Genomic DNA, 19,567 nt, shown 5'->3' on the forward strand with positions numbered 1-19,567 from the left:
TTTGTCAGGTGTGTAGGGGCCTTTAAGGTCCTTACACACCAAGCCGATTTCGGCAGTCGATAGATGTTGATAGATGTCTGGCCGTCGATGAGCGTCCTGTCGCCCTAATCAGATTGGTGTGTCCCGCCCCGTTGTGTCTTTTCGGCCGTGCCGACACCTTCCGCCGCCGATTTAACATGTTGTATCGGTAGGCTGTCGGTAAAAGGCCGTCGGCAAAATAAATCACTCTGATTGGCTGTTCAGCTTAGCGAAACACTATTTGCCTGAATGGGAGTGGAGCAGTACAGTACTTAAAGGGGACCTATCATGCAAAATGCACTTTTGTACGTCTTTTATACATGAATATGTGTCCCCGGTGTTCCAGGGAACTCACCAAGGCCCAATCCCAAACCGCCCCCTACACCCTACCCCTACACACTACCCCTCCGTTTGCGCGTTCGCGCGGAGGGTCCGCCACATTAAGTGCTGTTCCAAACCAACGAGTGTGGAGCGGTGTGGAGGGGGAGTGGGCTATCAAGCCCTCAAACAGCGAGCATCGGTGCTGACTTGAGACCGGTCTCTACCTGACCGGAGTCACGCTGTGTGTGTCCGTCAGGAAACACGCTGTTTACAAGTAGTTCCAGCAAACATCCACTGATAAATTGCGATGTTAACAACCTCATGATAACCTCATATTTTTTTAACTTAGGATCATACCTGTGTTTAGTCTAGAAAAAGGTAAATGTGTGCATTTTATTATAACATTGTGTATATTTACAGACTGTTGCAAAAACTAAGAAGCTTATAAAAATCAGGTTTTAAACTAAAAGAGCTTTACAAAAAAGTAACACAATGAAAGATGTTTGGAGTTTTATTTGAGTTATTAATTTACATTTTTTGTCTAAGAGATGCTGATTTGAAACCGTTGTTACATACAGTTACGGCATTTCCTGTTTCTGCCGGAGAGAGGGGAGTTTGTCCCAAAGCTTGCCGCTGTATTTACTCCCTCCATCTGACAGGAGGGAGCCTCATTCAGCTGCGAGTGTGGCTACAGACGGAGTTCACTCCGCCACGGAGGGGTAGGGTCGAGGGAGTGGTTTGGGATTGGGCCCTAGTGTCAGAAAACACAACCCTCTCTATTTTCCTCCATACCCAAATCTAAAAAAAAGGGGCTGCAACGGATCTGATAAAAACTGATCCAGATTTGAACACTGTCCTGACGTCAGGACGGTGGCGCTACGGCTATTGGGCCAACTCCACCAATCAGGAGGAGACAGCCACGGCCATTGCCGTTCGAAAGCGCTGGAGACGCTGTAGTACATATGCCAGGCCTGTAGATGGTGCTGTTCTCACTGAATCTGCCCTTGCAACTAAAGAGCTAAAAAATGTCAAATTGAGCAAAATGAGGCATGGCTAAAATGCATGATGTTTGGTATTTTTTTAAATTTTTATTATAAATATGCCTTATATAGGTAGGTAGGTATGGTCCTACACTATATTATTCAAATATAGCATGATAGGTCCACTTTAAGTAAATGTACTTTGTTACTGTCCACAATCTGCCTAGAAGTATTTTAATGTTGTAGCTGTTCAAGATGGTCATTTTAAAATGTTTTTAAACTGTTAGGCTAGTTAAACCAATAATAATGCTACGGCTGCAACTGAGTTATGTAGGCACATTTTTATTTCATCTTAAAGGGCCCATGTCATGGCCATTTCCACTGATCATAATTACATTGTTGAGGTATACTAAAATAGATTTATACTGTGCAATTTTCCAAACTCACATTGGTTTCGCATACAGCATCTCTGTCAAGCATGTGTATTCAGCAGTATTCACTTTCTCCACTAAACGACTCGTTGGAGCTCTTGCCCCCCCCTCCCTGTGAGCCTAGTGTGCTCCGATTGGTCAGCTCGGCCACTCGTTCTGATTAGTCAACCACCAGAGAGGCTGCGCCCATGTCAGTGCTTTTCCCGGCTGCTCTCAGCGTAACATCAGTCTTATCATGGCGTCGGTACAGCGGTATATTTTATATACATATATATTTTTAACTGTTGTTATAGAAGAGTGTGACGGCCCCAGGGCCTTTGTCTTACGATGGGGTGGAGCTGAAGAGGGTAATCAGCGCGATCACGGACACCTCCGGACACTACGGCCCCAGTCTCTCTCCAAAGCGGCTGCAGGAAGACTAACTCTGCGATCCTCTCAACCACCTATCTTTGCATTTACCACAATAAATGTGCCGTGGTTTTGTAAACTCGTGTATGTCTCCTTGTCTTTCCGTTGTGGCCTACGAGCTACTCTCATAACAAAGAGTAAGTTATTTTTACCCGTTATAAACTACTACTGTTTGATGAGAAATCAAATCATGGTTTGCTATATATGAATTCAGGGAAGAAAGGATAGGCCTACTAAGTATTTCCATTAAACTTTATTTTTAGAAATGTACAAAATGAACATAAATATACATATATACACGGTATATCATCCATTCCTCCTCCTCTTGCCTGCGCACAGCCGGTGCGGTGCGGTGCCTTTTAGCACGAGGCCTCAGTAGTAGTAGAATCCCTTCCCCGTCATGGATTGTCCGCCAGGATCTGGCTGGACGAAATCAAATGCAAATCACAAAATATTAGAGAAACTTAGTTGTTTTAGATTCGTTAGTAGTAGTTGTGTAATGAACAGCTTGCCTGCTAATATGCTAACCTAGCTTTGTTTACCTTGGTAGCTAACACGATATGAACGTTAGCTTGGAGGAAAGGCAACTATAATGCAGTGTAATAAAACTACTATGAACAAAAGCTAGTGGTTCATATTAGGCTAGCAATAACGTGTTTATAATTGCAATCGTATACGGGTATTCTGCTACCATACAATGTAACTTGCATGAATACATTGTTTTTGCGCTAGCATACAGCTAGCCTCGTTAGCTACATGCAGTATATGTACGGTCACAATGTACGGTAAACCGGAGTATACTGTATGAGTATTCCGTGTGTGTGACTGCAGACATTCTCCTGCCATGACAAACATGTAAGGCCATCTGCTGACATTGTAGTTGATATATTTAAACGCTAGCAACGTAGCATCACAAAAATGTTTTTCTGACCAAAACTAGCTCAAGCTCCGTGTGTTAGATCGCTACGCCAGCTATAATGTAATTACGTTTCGCGACTGACCGGCAAATCACCCGCAGTATACTGTCAATAGGTATTTTGTGTGTGAATGCAGACATTCTCCTGCTATGAGATACATGTATGCAAGGCCATCTGCTGATATTAGAGTTGATATATGGAAACTCTAGCAACTTAGTTAGCACAGTTAGCACTGTGTCAATGGCTTAGCAGTCCAACACAGTTTACACATTTAAACAGTCTTGTTTGATAAATACACAAATAACAATGCAAACTTACAGGTTGTATACCCAGATCTTCCCCTGCTCCAAACGGTCCAAACAAGCTGTGCATATCCGGCCTCAAACTGGGCAATGTTTTGGAAGCTTTCGTCTGTGAAATGCCGGTTCTTCGAACCTCTGGAGGAGGAACACGCCGCTGCTGGTGTGGCCATAGCTCTTCGGGATTGGTCCATTTCGTTCCGGGTACCGCATGACATCAGGCGGTACCCGGAACTAAATGGAAGACTCAAATGGGCAGTGACGTATCTCCAACGAGGCGTTTTGGGGAGGTATTTTCTGTGTTAGAGTTTTACTCGCTACAGGGTGTACTTTGAGGGTTTTGACTCTGCACACCGTTTACATGCATAAAAACCTTCATAACACACAAGGGGACGGGTAATAACCGGAAAAGCATGACATGGGAGCTTTAACGCTGTGTGATTAAAAGAATAAACACAAATAGCAGGATAGGATCACATATTTGCTATATCTTGCCCCACTGAAAAGGCACTGCACCGATACTGTTAAAATATTGGCATAGTTCATCCCTGTGCTGCTTGGCTCGAGCTGTAGCATACAGAGCTATTTGTTGTTTGTATATCACGCAGTCTGTCTTCTGGTTGCCTCTTTTGAATGACGAATACACACTACCGCCGCCTGCTGGTAAGGAGAGTTATTGCGACTCACGCATGCGCAATGCGTACGTGCTACTTGACTGTCGGCTGAAGTCTTTGCGGTGTGTTCCAGTGCGACTGACAAGACGCAAGAGACGTCGGGACGTGTTCTTTGGTGTCAATTTGGTGTGTAGCGGCCTTTAAAGGCTGCTTTTATTTATTTTAAACAAGGTTCATTTTTGGACATGTATGGAATAGACTGACAACTAAAGAACAGACGGAAAAACTAGAGTAAAGAGGAGCAAGGGGGTGGACAAACCTGGTTAGCTGTGGCAGCTATGCTAACCATTTCCTTGCTAAGCTAATTTAGTAAAGTCAAGTACAGTATAAGGCTAACTGTAAGTGTTGTAGCTTAAGTTATCTCGCCCAGTGCCGTTATGATGGCAGTTTAGGCCTGTATGCCTGTTGAAAAACATTAGGCTGATTTGGTGGGAACGTGTTGTTTCACAAACCAGTTGGAAAAATTATTACAATCCAGGAAGTGAGATGCAAAATACTGCATAGAAATCTCAAAAAATCTGAGTAAGTATTTTCCAAGTGTGGAAAAATATGAAATATATTACAAATAATTGTTGGGTTCAAAGATAATTATGACGACTGGTGACTGCAGCACCTTGCCGAAATGTTTTTCCGTCTGTGCGTTATACTATCACTTGAATGCAGCTAAGGAACAGTGTCTGTAGAAACATTTAAAGAGGATTTCCAAACTACAAAGAGCTCAAAGCTATTTAAATCGCCCATGTGAGAATCTGGATTAACCCTCATGCTACATATTTAACATACAGTGACTACTAAGACCCCAAGAATGAACTACGTGAGAATCAACAATCAATGCAAATATTAACTTATTTCTTCTACAGGATGTTCAGTGTGAAAATATAATATAACCAATTCCAAATACTAGAATAACAGATGCATTTTCTTTTGCTGATTTATGGAAATTATGTTAAAGTTGTTGCTACATTTGGATGGACACCTGTAGACTGTCACTTAAAATTGGTGCTCCAAATTATGTGTATTTAATCCAAATAATAACGAAATAAAGATTTTAATTAAATTATACCTCATCCCAGTGCAAATAAACAAGGTGCTCTGGATTTGATCTGAGAAACTTCTATGGAACAAAGCGTGCCTCTTACATTAACAAACAATTGAACACGAACTTAAGCCCCCTGCTTTGTTAGGAAGACACACAGAAGCTGTTGTTTCAGGACAGAAACCCGGGACAGATAATCATCTCTGAATCCCTCCATCTCTACACCCAGCCCCCGATACCCTCACCACCGCCATCTGCTACGGGGGTTGGGCTGTCTGGTTTCCATGGCAACTCTGTACCCCTCCTCCCTATAGGCACTGAGGTTTCTTTTGTGTGTCCTGCGCACGTGCAGTCTGTTCCATCTGTACCCCGTCATATAGGTGCTCATAATGACAGTGTAACCTATTTTTACACTATCATGCAATAAAGCTACTACATATTACATGCTTTGGAGAACAGGAAGGACTCTGTCTAATGTAAAGATATTACTAAAAAAGCATGGAACGTCACATCAGCCCCCCTCCCCCATACAAGACAAGGTGACCTTGCAAATTAAGCCCAACCACCCCCTTTTCACCCCAATGCCTAGTCACGCTGCCCCCCTCTGTCCCAAGCAAGGGATAGAGGGCAGTAAACCAGCAAGGAAGAGCAATAAACCAGGAAGAACAATTCTGAGACTGCACTCAAGAAACATGTTAACCACTCTTGAAAACCTATATTCAACTTAAAAGTTTGCCCACCAAAAAGCTACTATTTGAAAAGAGGATTACAACACTTTACTAATTAATGACCTATAGTTACATCTTCTCTTTTGCAGTATCATCTAATCTTATACTGTATGATGCTTTATATTTTATCTTGCTTTAAAATTAAGCACTCAAAACAGATTGTAAACTTTCTCTGGTAAAGTCAGCATACTGTATATGCACATAATAAACATCAGACTTACAGATGCTTTTGTGTGCCAGGGTTTTAAAAAAACGCAGACTTCCAAAGTTTTTTCATTCCAAAAGCAATTTGTGGCCACAGTAATTATATTGACTTTCTTTGGCATGCATGCCACTAACACGTCTGGCTATTGCTGTAATATATATGGGACTGTAGGCGTGATAAACACCGCCTCAGCATACGGAGGGCTGAACACTTAAGCCCTGTAAATTATCCATAATGTTTTTTTCTGTTGGGATAAAGGCCTCTGTGAGATGTTGTCCAAAAGTTGCCTGAAAACAAGTCCTTCTGTATCTGTTGAATTTGGGGCTTGATCTGTTCCAATCGTGCAAAACCTTATTAGGCACTATTTGGGATACCCTCCTAAACAACACACAGATGGAAAGTATTAGTGTTGCTGGCAGGAAACTCTACTTCTCTCTTGAAGCCTACTGTGAATTAAGATGTAACAATGTGGGCTAGGTTTTCTGTTGAACTTCATTATTCTGTGTCCAATGAATAATTGCCTTAACCCTACAGGTGCAGGTACATTGCTACCTGGTCATCATGTGTATCTTTTGGATAAATGGTCCAAAAGTTTACATGCATGGTTAAAGAAAGAAAGGGCTAAACGTAGCCATAGAGACTGGACAAATTAAAAAAGTAAAGAGGGTTTTAACAGCCAGGCTGTAAGAGAAAAAAATTCCTTTCACAACGAAGAGACGGCTGGTAATTTTTCTTTAAGTAACGTTGGACGGTTGCCACGTAGAACTTGTGCTAATGCCATTTAATAAAATGAGTAACGCCTATGTGCATTTCCCTGGATGTGTTGGCAGGGAAACTCCCTCAAGAATACATGCTAAAAAGATTAAAACCAGCAGCAGCATGCAGTAAGCATTTCTGTTAACTCACAAAAACAGGAGTGACTGTCCCTGAGCATTTGTTTGCTTGAGTGCTTCATAAACTCTGCAAAGATGTTGGTTGTATAGAGAGAAAGAAAATCCCTTCAACAATTTGAACTTTTCCTTAAAATTGCATGTGTGTATGAGACTTGTTCCTTTGGCAGGAAGGCAAACATCACAAGGGGATGATTCACAGTGGGTCAGGTTCAGAAACAAACAAGAAGACATGTCTTGAGCAAAACCCTTTCACCTCTAAGGAAATGTTGCAACATCATATATGTGGAGCTGTCACTGCAAAGGAAAAATATGTCAGTTAGAAAAGGAACTGCAAGTACGTATGGAGAAATGTCGAGTAGCAAACAAGTTGAGAGGGTATAAAGACATGCTATTTATGTTTAAAAACCTCTGACGCCCACATGGAAACACTACAACAATAGGAGGTTTAAGTGTCTCCAATTGGGAAAACACAGGCCATTGGAGCAAACAGTAAGCTAGATTGTATGTCATGCATCAGCATTTACACAAAGGGAAGTTTTCCGATGAACCCTTTCAAATTCGCCTACTTCGGAGGGTGTTTCTGAAAAGATTAGTTTCTGGTTCTGAAATCCAATGGGTTTTCTAAGAGTGTGGGAAATAATGGTTTCATGTTAACCCTTTCAACACTGGATGCAAGCTTGGTCCGAACCGTTAGTCATAAAACGATTCCTAACATGAATAGCACCACTCCCATTTGCAATGTGTCACCTCTAAAGATGCTTTTATTTCAAAATGCACTACTTTTGCAACATATAAGCCTAGCAACCGATGATAACAAACCCCCAAATCGAATACTTTGGAAAACAACACTTACCCCATTTTTGTTGGTAGATGTAGCCTAGCCTGTCCTGTTCTATAAATACAATATTGGATTGATTACACCACAACACAAAATAAAGGAAGTGAAAAACAGCCTTAGGTTCAAGAGTCTATTGCAGTACATAACAATGGGAACATCGTTGTCCTATAGACACAGACAATCTGACTGACGCTTTACCCTTATGTGTATTCTTAAGTGCATGTTGATTTTCAGCTTTATATCTACATTTTAAGCTCATGGTCTGAAGGAACCACAAGGCTGGGCTACTCTCCAGATTATCTCCCTCTGTCATTAGGACTGTGGTTTACCAGGGCACCCCACATTACACCCCATGAATAAAAGCATGCTTGTGGTTCACAATAGAGCCCCGTTGCTCCCTGAGAAGGGGGAAGGGCAATGCATTCCTCTACTAACCTCATGTTTGCATCAGATATTAAACAATATCTGCTGGTTATCATGTGCTTTCCCCAGCCAGCTCAAAAAAAATATGACACAAATACCACCATTTCCCTATCTTTGGAGCCCAATCGCTACAAGGAATGTGTGGAAGTAGAGTCTGCTTTGTCTATGTTTTTTGCTTGTAGGTGGGTCAGCAATGGAGACTGGCATTTCAGGAGAGCTGGGCAAAACAATGTGATCATTCAATTTGAGTGACTACCTCAGGACACTGATGCTGACTGGATGCCTGCAATATTTAATCGGGGGAACCACACATTTCTCATTTAGGTCACTTCTCTGGGGAAAATGCAGTGTAAGCCTGCTGGAAATTCAACTGCTTAAAGGAAATAGAACTTTTGATTGAGTGTTTGGCTAGTACCAAACTGCAGATGGTAGATGCCCCTTCTTTATTTTCTTGGCCACAAGTTCACATAGTGCTGAGTAAAGGTAACTGACTTTGTGATTCATGACACTGCTGGCTTAGACCACCTCAAAATTCAAAACATAAATCCTGGCTTAAAATAGAATCAACACTCTTTTGTCGTCTATAAATGAGCATTTTTACATGGAGGAAGTAGCTTCAAAGGGATTCTAAGCGGGGTCAAGGAAACACACGTGCTGCCCTTGCCAAAGAAAGTGTGACACGGAGGAAGGGGCCTCATGATGGCAACAACTTCCGAACATCTGCATCAGCAGGAAGGGGGGCACTCAGTATGTTGTTCCACATCCCAACAGAAACAAAGGTTAGATGGTGATAGAGCGGCTGCCTGACAGACCACACAAACTCAACACCAGACTACGTTTGTCTTCACCTGCTGCTAGGAGCCATGTGGGCTGATTTAGCAGATAACAGGTCATGACATGAATCACATCTTAAGCTTTTTTTTCTGATGGAGTGAAAGATTAAATTGTTTGCTTTCTTTGAGAGTCACACTCATCACTCAAAACCCACCTGTTCAACACTGCATTCAATCACTGACCACCCACCCCCCCTCTTTTCTGTTTTTGTTTATCTGTTTTTGTATTTTTCTTTGTTTTTTTGTTGTTTTTATTCTCTGTCAAAGCTTCTTTGAGTTTTTAGAAAAGCTCTATATAAGTCCCATGTATTATTATTATTATTATTATTATTATTATTATTACACCAAGTATAAAAAAACATTGTCTTTGAATACCTAACATTTTAATATATTTTTCAGTAATTATTTGTCTTTAATCTTTGTTCATCGAACCCTTCTTGGTTCAAATGGCAGTGACTCAGAGTTTTTGTCAGTATCTGAATCCAGGGAAAAGTTCTAGATGAAGCACGGATTGCATCAGGAATGCTGGCAGTGGATCGTTTTCCTCCACTCTGCGCAGACAGGGGGTGGGGTGCTCGGCTGAAACTGGGAGGAGAAAAGGGGGGGATTTCGGAATAGTCTTTGTCCTCACCCCGCAATACATCACACAACTGGAGAAGCAAGCGGGCTCCTCGCAGAAAATAAAAACTGCATGGGTTGATATTAGAGCGAGGGCTTTATTTCAATAAAGAGAAAACGAAGGAAAAGCTCTCGAGACAAGCAGCAACCCCAAAGAGCCGGTGGGAAAAATACAGGACCCGAAATCACAACTGAAGGTAAGACCACAAACAAATGCGCAAACGCGGCAACATCATTACGTAGCGTTTTAGCTAACAATTATACCATGGCTCAAGTTAGGCTATATCTTTAACTCTTGAGCCGAAGCAAATACGTGTTCGTATTAAGATCCTGTGGTTATTTCTTCATTTTAACAACCAATGTGTACAACAGGAATACCACAAACAGGGTTGGCAAATGTATCGTTAAACAATAACTTAAGTTCACTCGCACAGGCTGGCAGATATATCGTTAATTAAAACACGAAAACGAGTCGCATTATGTCGAATAATTTGAATTTGAAGCGTTTTTGGCTCAGTATTGATTGTCATTACCGGCACGTGAGGTGTAATTCTGCTGGTATGCTGAACATTTGGGTATTTTTTTTATTTCTTGACTATGAAGCCTGGATTTGGGGATGGAATAGCGCGCATGGGTCGTGTCTTGTTGTTTCCCCCCTTCTTAAATGCGTAATATACCGACAAACTCATATTCTGGCAAAATAGCCACATTTTAAGCTTAAACACTACTCCAAGTCCTAAATGGTGAGTTTTTTTAAACAATGTGTCGCAGCTGTAAACAGTTGGCTCAATTATCCATGGAAATGTTTGTGAGCAGCATGTGGAGTCGCGCGGTGACGCTGTCCCGTTAGCCACGCGGAGGATTGCTGTCTTAAACTTCGTGCACATTTGGTTTTATTTAGTTCCATATTTTACATTGTAGTCTTGTGGTTTTTAATATATTTATTTTATTTGTTACAGGACTACCGTTTTTTGCGGTCTCTTTTTTTATTTATTCCAGACATTACACAATTATGAGTCCTTTGGCATTATGACTAACAAAGATACAAAGGGCGGATTAGTTTATTTGTTCCTAGTGTTGCCACCACAGTCCAGTAAAAGTCACTCCCCAGTTTGACTCATTTTCTTGTCTTTTCCTTCGGCCTATTCCTCCCTAAGCCCAGGGCCTTTTTAGCTTTAGGGCTTTGGGATAAGGGAGGGATAACCATAACTAGCCTCCCAGATGTGAGAGCCACAAAAGCCTCTCTGTTCTGTAGGACTCGGTCAGTGTGGAGAAGCTGCTGCATTACTTTAGTCCATACTTAGAAATAGACTGTTTTCTTTTGACTGCCACATTAAGCTAGGGCTGCTCCAGTAGATGGACATGGAATTGATATCATAGACACATGCAAATCTGATTTGGAATACAAACACTTTATCATGTTAACATTAAAGGAGCGCTTCAAAACTGGATTTAACATTTGTTGAATATGGTAATGTCCAGTCAGATTGAGAAAATGCCATGCCAATGTCTACTTATTGATAATTTCAGCTTGGCGAATAAGTGACAAGACAGTTTAATTTAGAAATTAAAATGTCTGGGGTAATGCATGTATCAATTATCATCAACATATATCAACAAGGCTAGTTTGTGGGGGGGGGAAATCATTTTTGCTCATATTATTAGCTAACGAGTGTCAGAATTGGCATTAGCCTAAACGCATCCAGTATCTGATGCTATAGTAGCCACAGTTCTCTGAAATTGCCTGGATGAGATGCATGTGTAGCCACTTTGATTTAAGTCAGCCATGAATGAAATATGACTCTAGCTTAACGTATTTGCCCCCAGTGCTGTTGTGCAAAAAACGTTTTTTTCAGTTCCTTTACTGACGGCACAAGTTGGAACAGACATTATTTGCACTGTAGGCAAAAATGGTAGCACAGTGCTACCAGGGGCATTAAGACAGAATAGCAAGCAACAACCTAACATTGAACAGGTGTCTGTGAAAATTGCAAATATAACATTACAGCCTTTAGCTTTGCAGTATAATACTATTGTTTTCAATGCAGATTTGACACACATTCTGACAGACGCTGCATGTGAGGCTGTGGTTTTCCTTAGCCATGGATGTCAGCTTGACAGTAGCCGGAGGCATTTCATAACCGTTAACCCAGATTACGACCCAACTGTGCTGCTGAATCATATACATGACATGTCCGTTGTAGCCTGACAGAAGAGCAACGTAGTTAACATTTTACATGATTTAATGCCCATATGATGCTAGAATATAGCTGAAAAAACAACTTGCAGATTTAGATTTCCCATGTTTAACATTTTAAGTTGGTCTAAAATGTCCCCACATTTTTTTTGTTTGACAAAAGCTTCATTTGTGTAGGCCTGTGGTTTCAGATAACTTGATGTAGGAAAGTGGGTTTGAGTGTACCTGGGATGCAGTAGCATGCAGGCAGCAGTGCATGAAAGCCACAGATGTAAGATGATAAGGAAATCTTTGTGAGCAGTAAACAGGCAAACATCATAAAAGCAGCAGGTAAACAACTTTGCAGGGACATTTTGTGGAGAAACATGCAGGAGTTAGTTTCCCTGCAAGCTGACTTTATTGGTGAAAACGGGACCACATATGCAATCCATACATTAGTAGACTTTCTCATACTGTCTTTAAACGCATAGATTTAAAGCCAATGAGTCAATCATGAAAGTGAGTCTCTTACAGCTGGCCATTAATCAATTCTTCTTAGTGCCTGCGTAGCTGCCACCCAAAGGAAACATGTTGTTCTTTATTATTTTAAGTTATGTCCATACAGTACTCTCATTCGCACCCTGAGTCCTGCATACTTACAATTCTTATTACAGATCTCTCATGAAGCACTAGGAGGTGATATATCATCTGAAGGGGCTTGTCAGTGCCAGTTTATGGGATTGTCAGACAGTACATGCTCTCTTTGCCTTACTTGACTTGAGTTATTGATTTATTTTTTTCCCCCCTCTGCATTCCTTAAATGCATATTGACAGATTTAAAGTTCACTGCGGCTGTTTACTTCTCAGTCCCTCATTCACATTCATTACTATCACTGAAAACAACTACATTTCATTTGTTTTATCTACATAGTTTGGAGGGTTACTCACTTAAAATGTATTCAGATACTATTACTGATTAGTCGCTAAACTAATCCATGTATATCACTACTAAGGTCAAACTCGAGAACAGATTACCGAGCTTTTGGGTTACCCCAATACAAAATAAGCAAATCAAGACAAGAGAAAGCGACTAATATTTAGATAACTTTTATTTAACCGATAGTTTTGATATGTTTTTTTTCTATAGGTTGCAGTGTTATTTAAGGCAACACTGATGTTTAGTGCCTGAGTAAGGAACAAGATAAAAGTACAAGTAGAAGTATTTCTCTTATCGTGGTGGTTACCCAAGATTTGGCTTAATTGGCAGACAAGGAAACGTGTAGCCAGACTTCCATATGGGTCCATAAGCTTTTTTTATTTTGTTAAGTACCGAAATAAAAAAGTATAACTAAACCCCATCGTACATGGCTCTTAAATGGTACTTTGTTAAGAATGCTATACACTTCATATGCATTTCCCCCCCCCCCAAAAAAACCGGTCAATGTACTTGATGTTGTTCCACTTTCTTGTTGTACATACAGAATAGTCAGTCTTTATGAATTGCAGAGCTATGGATGGGCTTTGTTTTGTTACTAGCTTGATTTTAAATGTGACATATTAACACAGGCTATACTTGTTGGACTGTATATTTCTTCAAGATGCATTTTGTGGTGCAGTTGGTAAAACATTGAATGTAACTGCTTTTGAAGCCACGGAAAGGCAAGAAAACCTTCAATGTGATGGTTGTCGGAGCCATTTAAACCTTACAGTTTCTTGGTTTTACAATGTGTTATGGATGCAGTTTAAGATGCGCTTTTCTTAAAAAGGTAATCTCTTTGATAGTTTGGTTGTCACAATTGCATCTCTTATTCGGTTAGTTGTGTTCCTAGTTTTTCCATAGCCCTGAAAATTGTGTGTCTGTTTTGTGTGGCATATAAGGTAATGTTTTGTTATATAAGGTTTAAGATCTGTATACTGCCCTAAGAAACTACCGAACCCTTTGTTGATGTCAAAGACAACTAAAGTAGAGAAATGGGTGTTGAATGTTGGGTTGAGAGAATGGTAAAATCTTCAAAGTCACAAACTGCTGTTGCTTACTTGGTGCATGCCTGATGGTTTATAGTCGTGGTTAATTACTCTGCAGAAGTTATGAGGTTGGTCACAGATGGTGTGAAACCACAGGAGCTCCTCATTGCCCTTTCGTGTTTTACCATCAGCTCATTACTCAGTTTTGGCAATCTTAGTTGGGAATAATCAACCATGACTAGACATTTCACACCTTCTGGTTCCAACGTGTTTGCCTCAAGCTCATAACGTATTTTTTTTCTTTATATGCCTCAGTCCCCCTGCTTACATGATTTGACTTCAGTCTTTTAATGGCAGTGTGGTTGCACAATTCTGTGACGGCATCTGAGAGCAGTTCAGAGCTGTTTGTCTGAGCATGCCTTTTGTCAAAGCATAGCAGTGATGTTTTGAGTCTCACATTTTTGAACAGTGACACAATAGCTCCACCTCGTGGCTAAATGGAGCAAAGAACTGTCAAAACTTGGGTTCAATCAAGCTTCAAATGTTTTGTCTCGCACATGATACACATGATACTTGTGTATAAAAACATACACCAATGAAATACATAAAACTATACCAAGAGGACTACAGGTGAAAATAGGCTGCATCAGAACCTATTATCTGCAATTGGGGGGTGGGGAGGGGGAACTGATTCAGATAATTATAAAATGCTTAATATTGCAGGTGATAAGTGTACAAATAATTACAGTTTAAGTGGCTAAAATATTTGATCTTAATTTTGTTTCCAGAATACTAGTCAACTTTTTTTATTCTAGCCAAAACTGTAATCTCAATCAAGACAAAACTGATTCTATAGTGTTAATGTCTGTTTAGTTTAAATCACATTTATTTTGTAAATCGCTGTTCATGGGACTTGGACATACTTACCAGTTTAAGAACATTTTTTTGTAATTTATCGTTAATGACGAATAAATATAACATTTTTAGATTTCTTTTTAATTAGCCCTAACCACAATTTTCTCCTTTTCTGCTCAGGTTTGAGAGGTTCCTTCCTGTTCCAGATCCAAAATGAGTTGGAGCTTCCTTACGCGCCTGTTGGACGAGATTTCCAACCACTCCACCTTCGTGGGCAAAATCTGGCTCACCCTCCTCATCGTCTTTCGCATCGTGCTGACCGCTGTCGGGGGCGAGTCGATCTACTACGATGAACAGAGTAAATTTGTGTGTAACACACAGCAACCTGGTTGCGAAAACGTGTGCTACGATGCGTTTGCACCGCTATCGCACATTCGCTTCTGGGTGTTTCAGGTGATTATGATCACCACGCCCACCGTCATGTACCTCGGCTTTGCCATGCATAAGATCGCCCGCATGGAGGACGACGACTACCTGCCAAGGAGCAGGAAGAGAATGCCAATAGTAAGCCGCGGTGCCAACCGGGACTATGAAGAAGCGGAGGACAATGGGGAGGAGGACCCCATGATCCTGGAGGAGATTGAGCCAGATAAGGAGAAGGAAGTGGCGGTGAAGCCCAGCAAGAAGCACGATGGGCGCCGTCGCATCAAGCGTGACGGCCTGATGAAGGTCTACGTGTTCCAGCTGCTGTCCCGTGCCATCTTCGAAGCCTCGTTCCTGTTCGGGCAGTACGTACTGTACGGTGTGGAGGTGGTCCCGTCCTACGTATGCACACGCTCTCCTTGCCCGCACACCGTGGATTGCTTCGTCTCGCGCCCCACAGAGAAAACCATCTTCCTGCTCATCATGTATGGCGTCAGCGCTCTGTGTCTGCTCTTCACCTTGCTGGAGATCCTCCACCTCGGCATCAGTGGTGTCCGAGACTGCTTCTGCGCGCCCAGGCCCGCCACCCCCCGTCTCCCAGCTCTGTCCAGCCAAAGGTCCTCCATCTGCCGCCAGCCATCAGCACCTCCCGGCTACAACACGGCTCTGAAGAAGGACCCGTTGGGGAAAATGGGCTTCAGGGACAACCTGGGAGACTCGGGCCGCGAGTCGTTCGGGGACGAGGTGTCATCGCGGGAGCTGGAGAGGCTGCGGAGACACCTGAAGCTGGCTCAGCAGCACCTGGACTTGGCTTACCAGAACGGGGAGAGCAGTCCTTCACGCAGCAGCAGCCCAGAGTCCAATGGCACTGCAGTGGAGCAGAACAGGCTAAACTTTGCCCAGGAGAAGCAGAGCAGTACATGTGAAAAAGGTAAGGCATCCAACCCTTTTCATCCTAAGAGAAACAACCATACGTTTGTATTTTTTTTATCTTTTCTGTAGCTTTGAGCACAACAAAAAGCTTTACTAACACTGGTTCTGTATCTCCGTTCACAGGTCTCCGTGCATAGGTTTTCATCAGCCCAACTGACACTCTAGACTGAAATTCCCATCAGTGAGAGGACATAAGGGAATCAAAGTGTGTGTGTGTTTGTGTGAGTGTGTGAGAGTGAGACTTTTGCTTGAGGTGGATGAAGTCAACCCAAGCCTTCCACTGTTACGGCCAGCCACGGTCGAGCATCGAGTCAAAGGAGGAGAGCGGTCGTCTCACCCCAGCAATAATTGGGACGCCTGTCTGAAGATCCAAAGTGCTTACAAACTACCGTCAGCAAGAATGGTCAAGGTTACCATGTACTTCCCCCTCAGGGCAGCTATTCTATTTTGAATATTTTAATGTTTTCATTACAAGACTTAAAAGCTATTCATCATACTCTAAAGAGTTTGTCTCATTGGAAGTTCACAGTGAATGCATCTCAAGTTTGCCTTAGACCTAAACTGGAACTCTGTTTTCTGGCATTATTTGTAGGTATGGCCAAGCCAGTTGTTGTGGAAAAAAACATGTTTAAACTGTAAGATTTTTGTACGTCGAGTGAGTGAGCTGCAATGAAATGTCAATGGACAAGACACCACTCATAACAGCAAGGTACTGGAACTATTGTCATGCTAATGAAGACTTTTTTTTAAGGAGTTATTTTTCATACAAAGGTTTCTCTCAAGTGTGTCACTTTTTTTCTTTTCTTTTTCTTTCTTCCTCTTTATTATTTTGACAATGCACCAGTCAACATTCCCAAGCCTGGTGCTTTGATGGTAACTGGAACACACTTGGGGTGCCTCTGTCCAAAGGAATTAACAAACCTGGGTAATGCTTGAAACACATGAACTCTTGATATTGTCCTGTATTGTTTAAAACGTGTATTTGATACTGTTCTTTATTTTTGTATTGGTAAGTATTGTGATGTTGAGAAGAGGCTTTTGTCACTGGCAGATTATTATTTTATAGGAATGACATTCATTGCCGTCTTAGTTCCCTGAAGCTGAACCAAGGACAGGTGCATTCTGAAAGGATTTAGTACGATTGAGTTCAAAAGCAAAAACAATTTTTGGAACCTTCGGCTTATTTTATTATTTACTAATCGTCTCCGACCAGCAAACATTCCCTTATTCCTTACACAGGTAGATTTCTGGTGTAATAAGGAAAATGTTCATGTATTCCGCTTAAAGTGCAGATTTGTGGATACACTGTTCCAGAGTCTGAATGAGGGTTGTAAAACAATGTAACCATTTCAATGTGAATTCAATGCCTTGATGCTTTAAGATGCCATCATTTTGTATTCTGAATCCTACCCACAGTGCCAACTCAAACATTGTCATCTCAAGTTATTTTTGAACAATGCTTTTTGTACTTTTTATACTTTTTGTATTGATAGTACTTTTGGTTAGTTTTTTTAAAATAAATTTTTGCAACAAAAGTTTTGCCAAGTGGTTTCATTCTGGTTTCATAACTGTCCAATTCCTGTAAGATTGTTATTTTGTTTATATGTTAAATAACATCACCTGATCTGATGGTAGCAACAGGGATGGGAATGATTAATCAAATATTCAAAATGATTCAGGTATTTGGATGAGTTATGAATATTTGTATTGTAATTGGGTTTTATTTTATGGGAGGGGTGCCTAAGTTTATCAAATGGATGAATTTGATGTATACGACAGTGCCATTTTAAATATCTTAAGAAAAATATCAAAGAAAAAAAAACATGTGTAAAGCAGAGTCGTGCTCTGGTTACCAGGGGTTAAATTGGGCCGGGGCTCAGCCCCGGCACATAGAACAATGCTCTGACATCATCACCCTCCCACATTTGTCCTATGTTTACAAAAAACTTGTAAAGATGTTCTTAATATAGACTATATTTAAAGGTGGCATAGGTAATTTTGGAGAAACCAGCTCGAGTGCGATAGAATTTGAAAATACACAACCGGAGAAAATCTGCCACTTCCTTACAGAGCCCCTCCAACACACACGAACGCGCACATGACCAATGAGGGCACGAGATAGGTTTGTGCACAGATGGAAGGCTAACAGGCAGGTAGGCCATCCAGTTATTTTAGCCGGGCCGGCTAAAATGATTGGTCGTGCTTTTTACAGTATTACGGCTTCCACAGATCACATTTTTTTTTAATGGATTTTTTGTCAAAAGCACTTAAAGGTGGGGTAGGTAAGTTTGAGAAACCGGCTCGAGATACACTTTTTGTTATATTCCATGGAATGCTCTTAACATCCCGATAGCAATGAATATCTTAAGTGCTTTGACAAAAAGTCCATAAAATGGCATCTGTGGAAGCCGTAGTACTGTAAAAAGCACGACCAATCATTTTAGCCGGCCAGATATGGAGGAGTCAAACGCCAGAGAGTAAAAGTGTGTTTTTAACTTGGATTTAAAAGTCAATGGAGGGGGCCGGTCTGATAGGGAGGGGGATGCTGTTCCACAGTCTTGGGGCTGCAATAGAAAAGGTTTGGTCGCCCCTAGGTACGTTTTAGAAACCGGCTCGAGATACACTTGTTATATTCCATGGAATGCTCTTAACATCCCGATAGCAATGAATATCTTAAGTGCTTTGACAAAAAATCCATAAAAAAATGTCATCTGTGGAAGCCGTAATACTGTAAAAAGTACGACCAATCATTTTAGCCGGCCCGGCTAAAATAACTGGATGGCCTACCTGCCTGTCAGCCTTCCATCTGTGCACAAACTTATCTCGTGCCCTCGTTGGTCATGTGCGCGTTCGTGTGTGTTGGAGGAGGGGCTCTGTAAGGAAGTGGCAGATTTTCTCCGGTTGTGTATTTTCAAATTCTAGCGATCTCGAGCCGGTTTCTCAAACTTACCTACCCTACCTTTAAGATATTCATTGCTATCGGGATGTTAAGAGCATTCCATGGAATATAACAAAGTGTATCTCGAGCCGCTTTCTCAAACTTACCTACCCCACCTTTAAAGGTAGGGTAGGTAATTTGAGAAACCGGCTCGAGATCGCTAAAATTTGAAAATACACAGCCGGAAAAAATCTGCCACTTCCTTACAGAGCCCCTCCTCCAACACACACGAACGTGCACATGACCAATGAGGGCACGAGATAAGTCTGTGCACAGATGGAAGGCTGACAGGCAGGTAGGCCATCCAGTTATTTTAGCCGGGCCGGCTTCCACAGATGACATTTTTTTATGGATTTTTTGTCAAAGCACTTAAGATATTCATTGCTATCGGAATGTTAAGAGCATTCCATGGAATATAACACAAAGTGTATCTCGAGCCGGTTTCTCAAACTTACCTACCCCACCTTTAAGGTCGATATGTGTTGACTTTATTTTAAAATAGCAGATCTCTGTGACCGGATATAGTTTTTCGGCTTAGTGAACGTGTGTCTCTGCTCCGATCAGGAGCTGCAGAATCACCCGACCCGTCCTGTAACACGGAGCCCGTTTTTCTAAACCATGCTAAATGTATGTGTGTGCATAAAGCGAATTATGT

The 19,567-nt window shown here is 41.5% G+C and overlaps 1 protein-coding gene across 1 annotated transcript; it reads left to right on the plus strand.

The window, feature by feature from the left end:
- Positions 1 to 9,599: 9,599 nt before the first annotated feature.
- On the plus strand, positions 9,600 to 17,694 carry cx43.4 (connexin 43.4). The gene is given in 5 exon segments (XM_034134652.1): positions 9,600 to 9,819; positions 14,799 to 15,606; positions 15,609 to 15,679; positions 15,681 to 15,972; positions 16,098 to 17,694. Coding segments are annotated over 4 exon segments (1,152 nt in total). The 5' UTR covers positions 9,600 to 9,819; positions 14,799 to 14,831; the 3' UTR covers positions 16,112 to 17,694.
- The last annotated feature ends 1,873 nt before the right edge of the window (positions 17,695 to 19,567 follow it).

Source organism: Trematomus bernacchii, unplaced genomic scaffold, assembly GCF_902827165.1.
Source record: "Trematomus bernacchii unplaced genomic scaffold, fTreBer1.1, whole genome shotgun sequence".
NCBI classification, from domain to species: domain Eukaryota; kingdom Metazoa; phylum Chordata; class Actinopteri; order Perciformes; family Nototheniidae; genus Trematomus; species Trematomus bernacchii.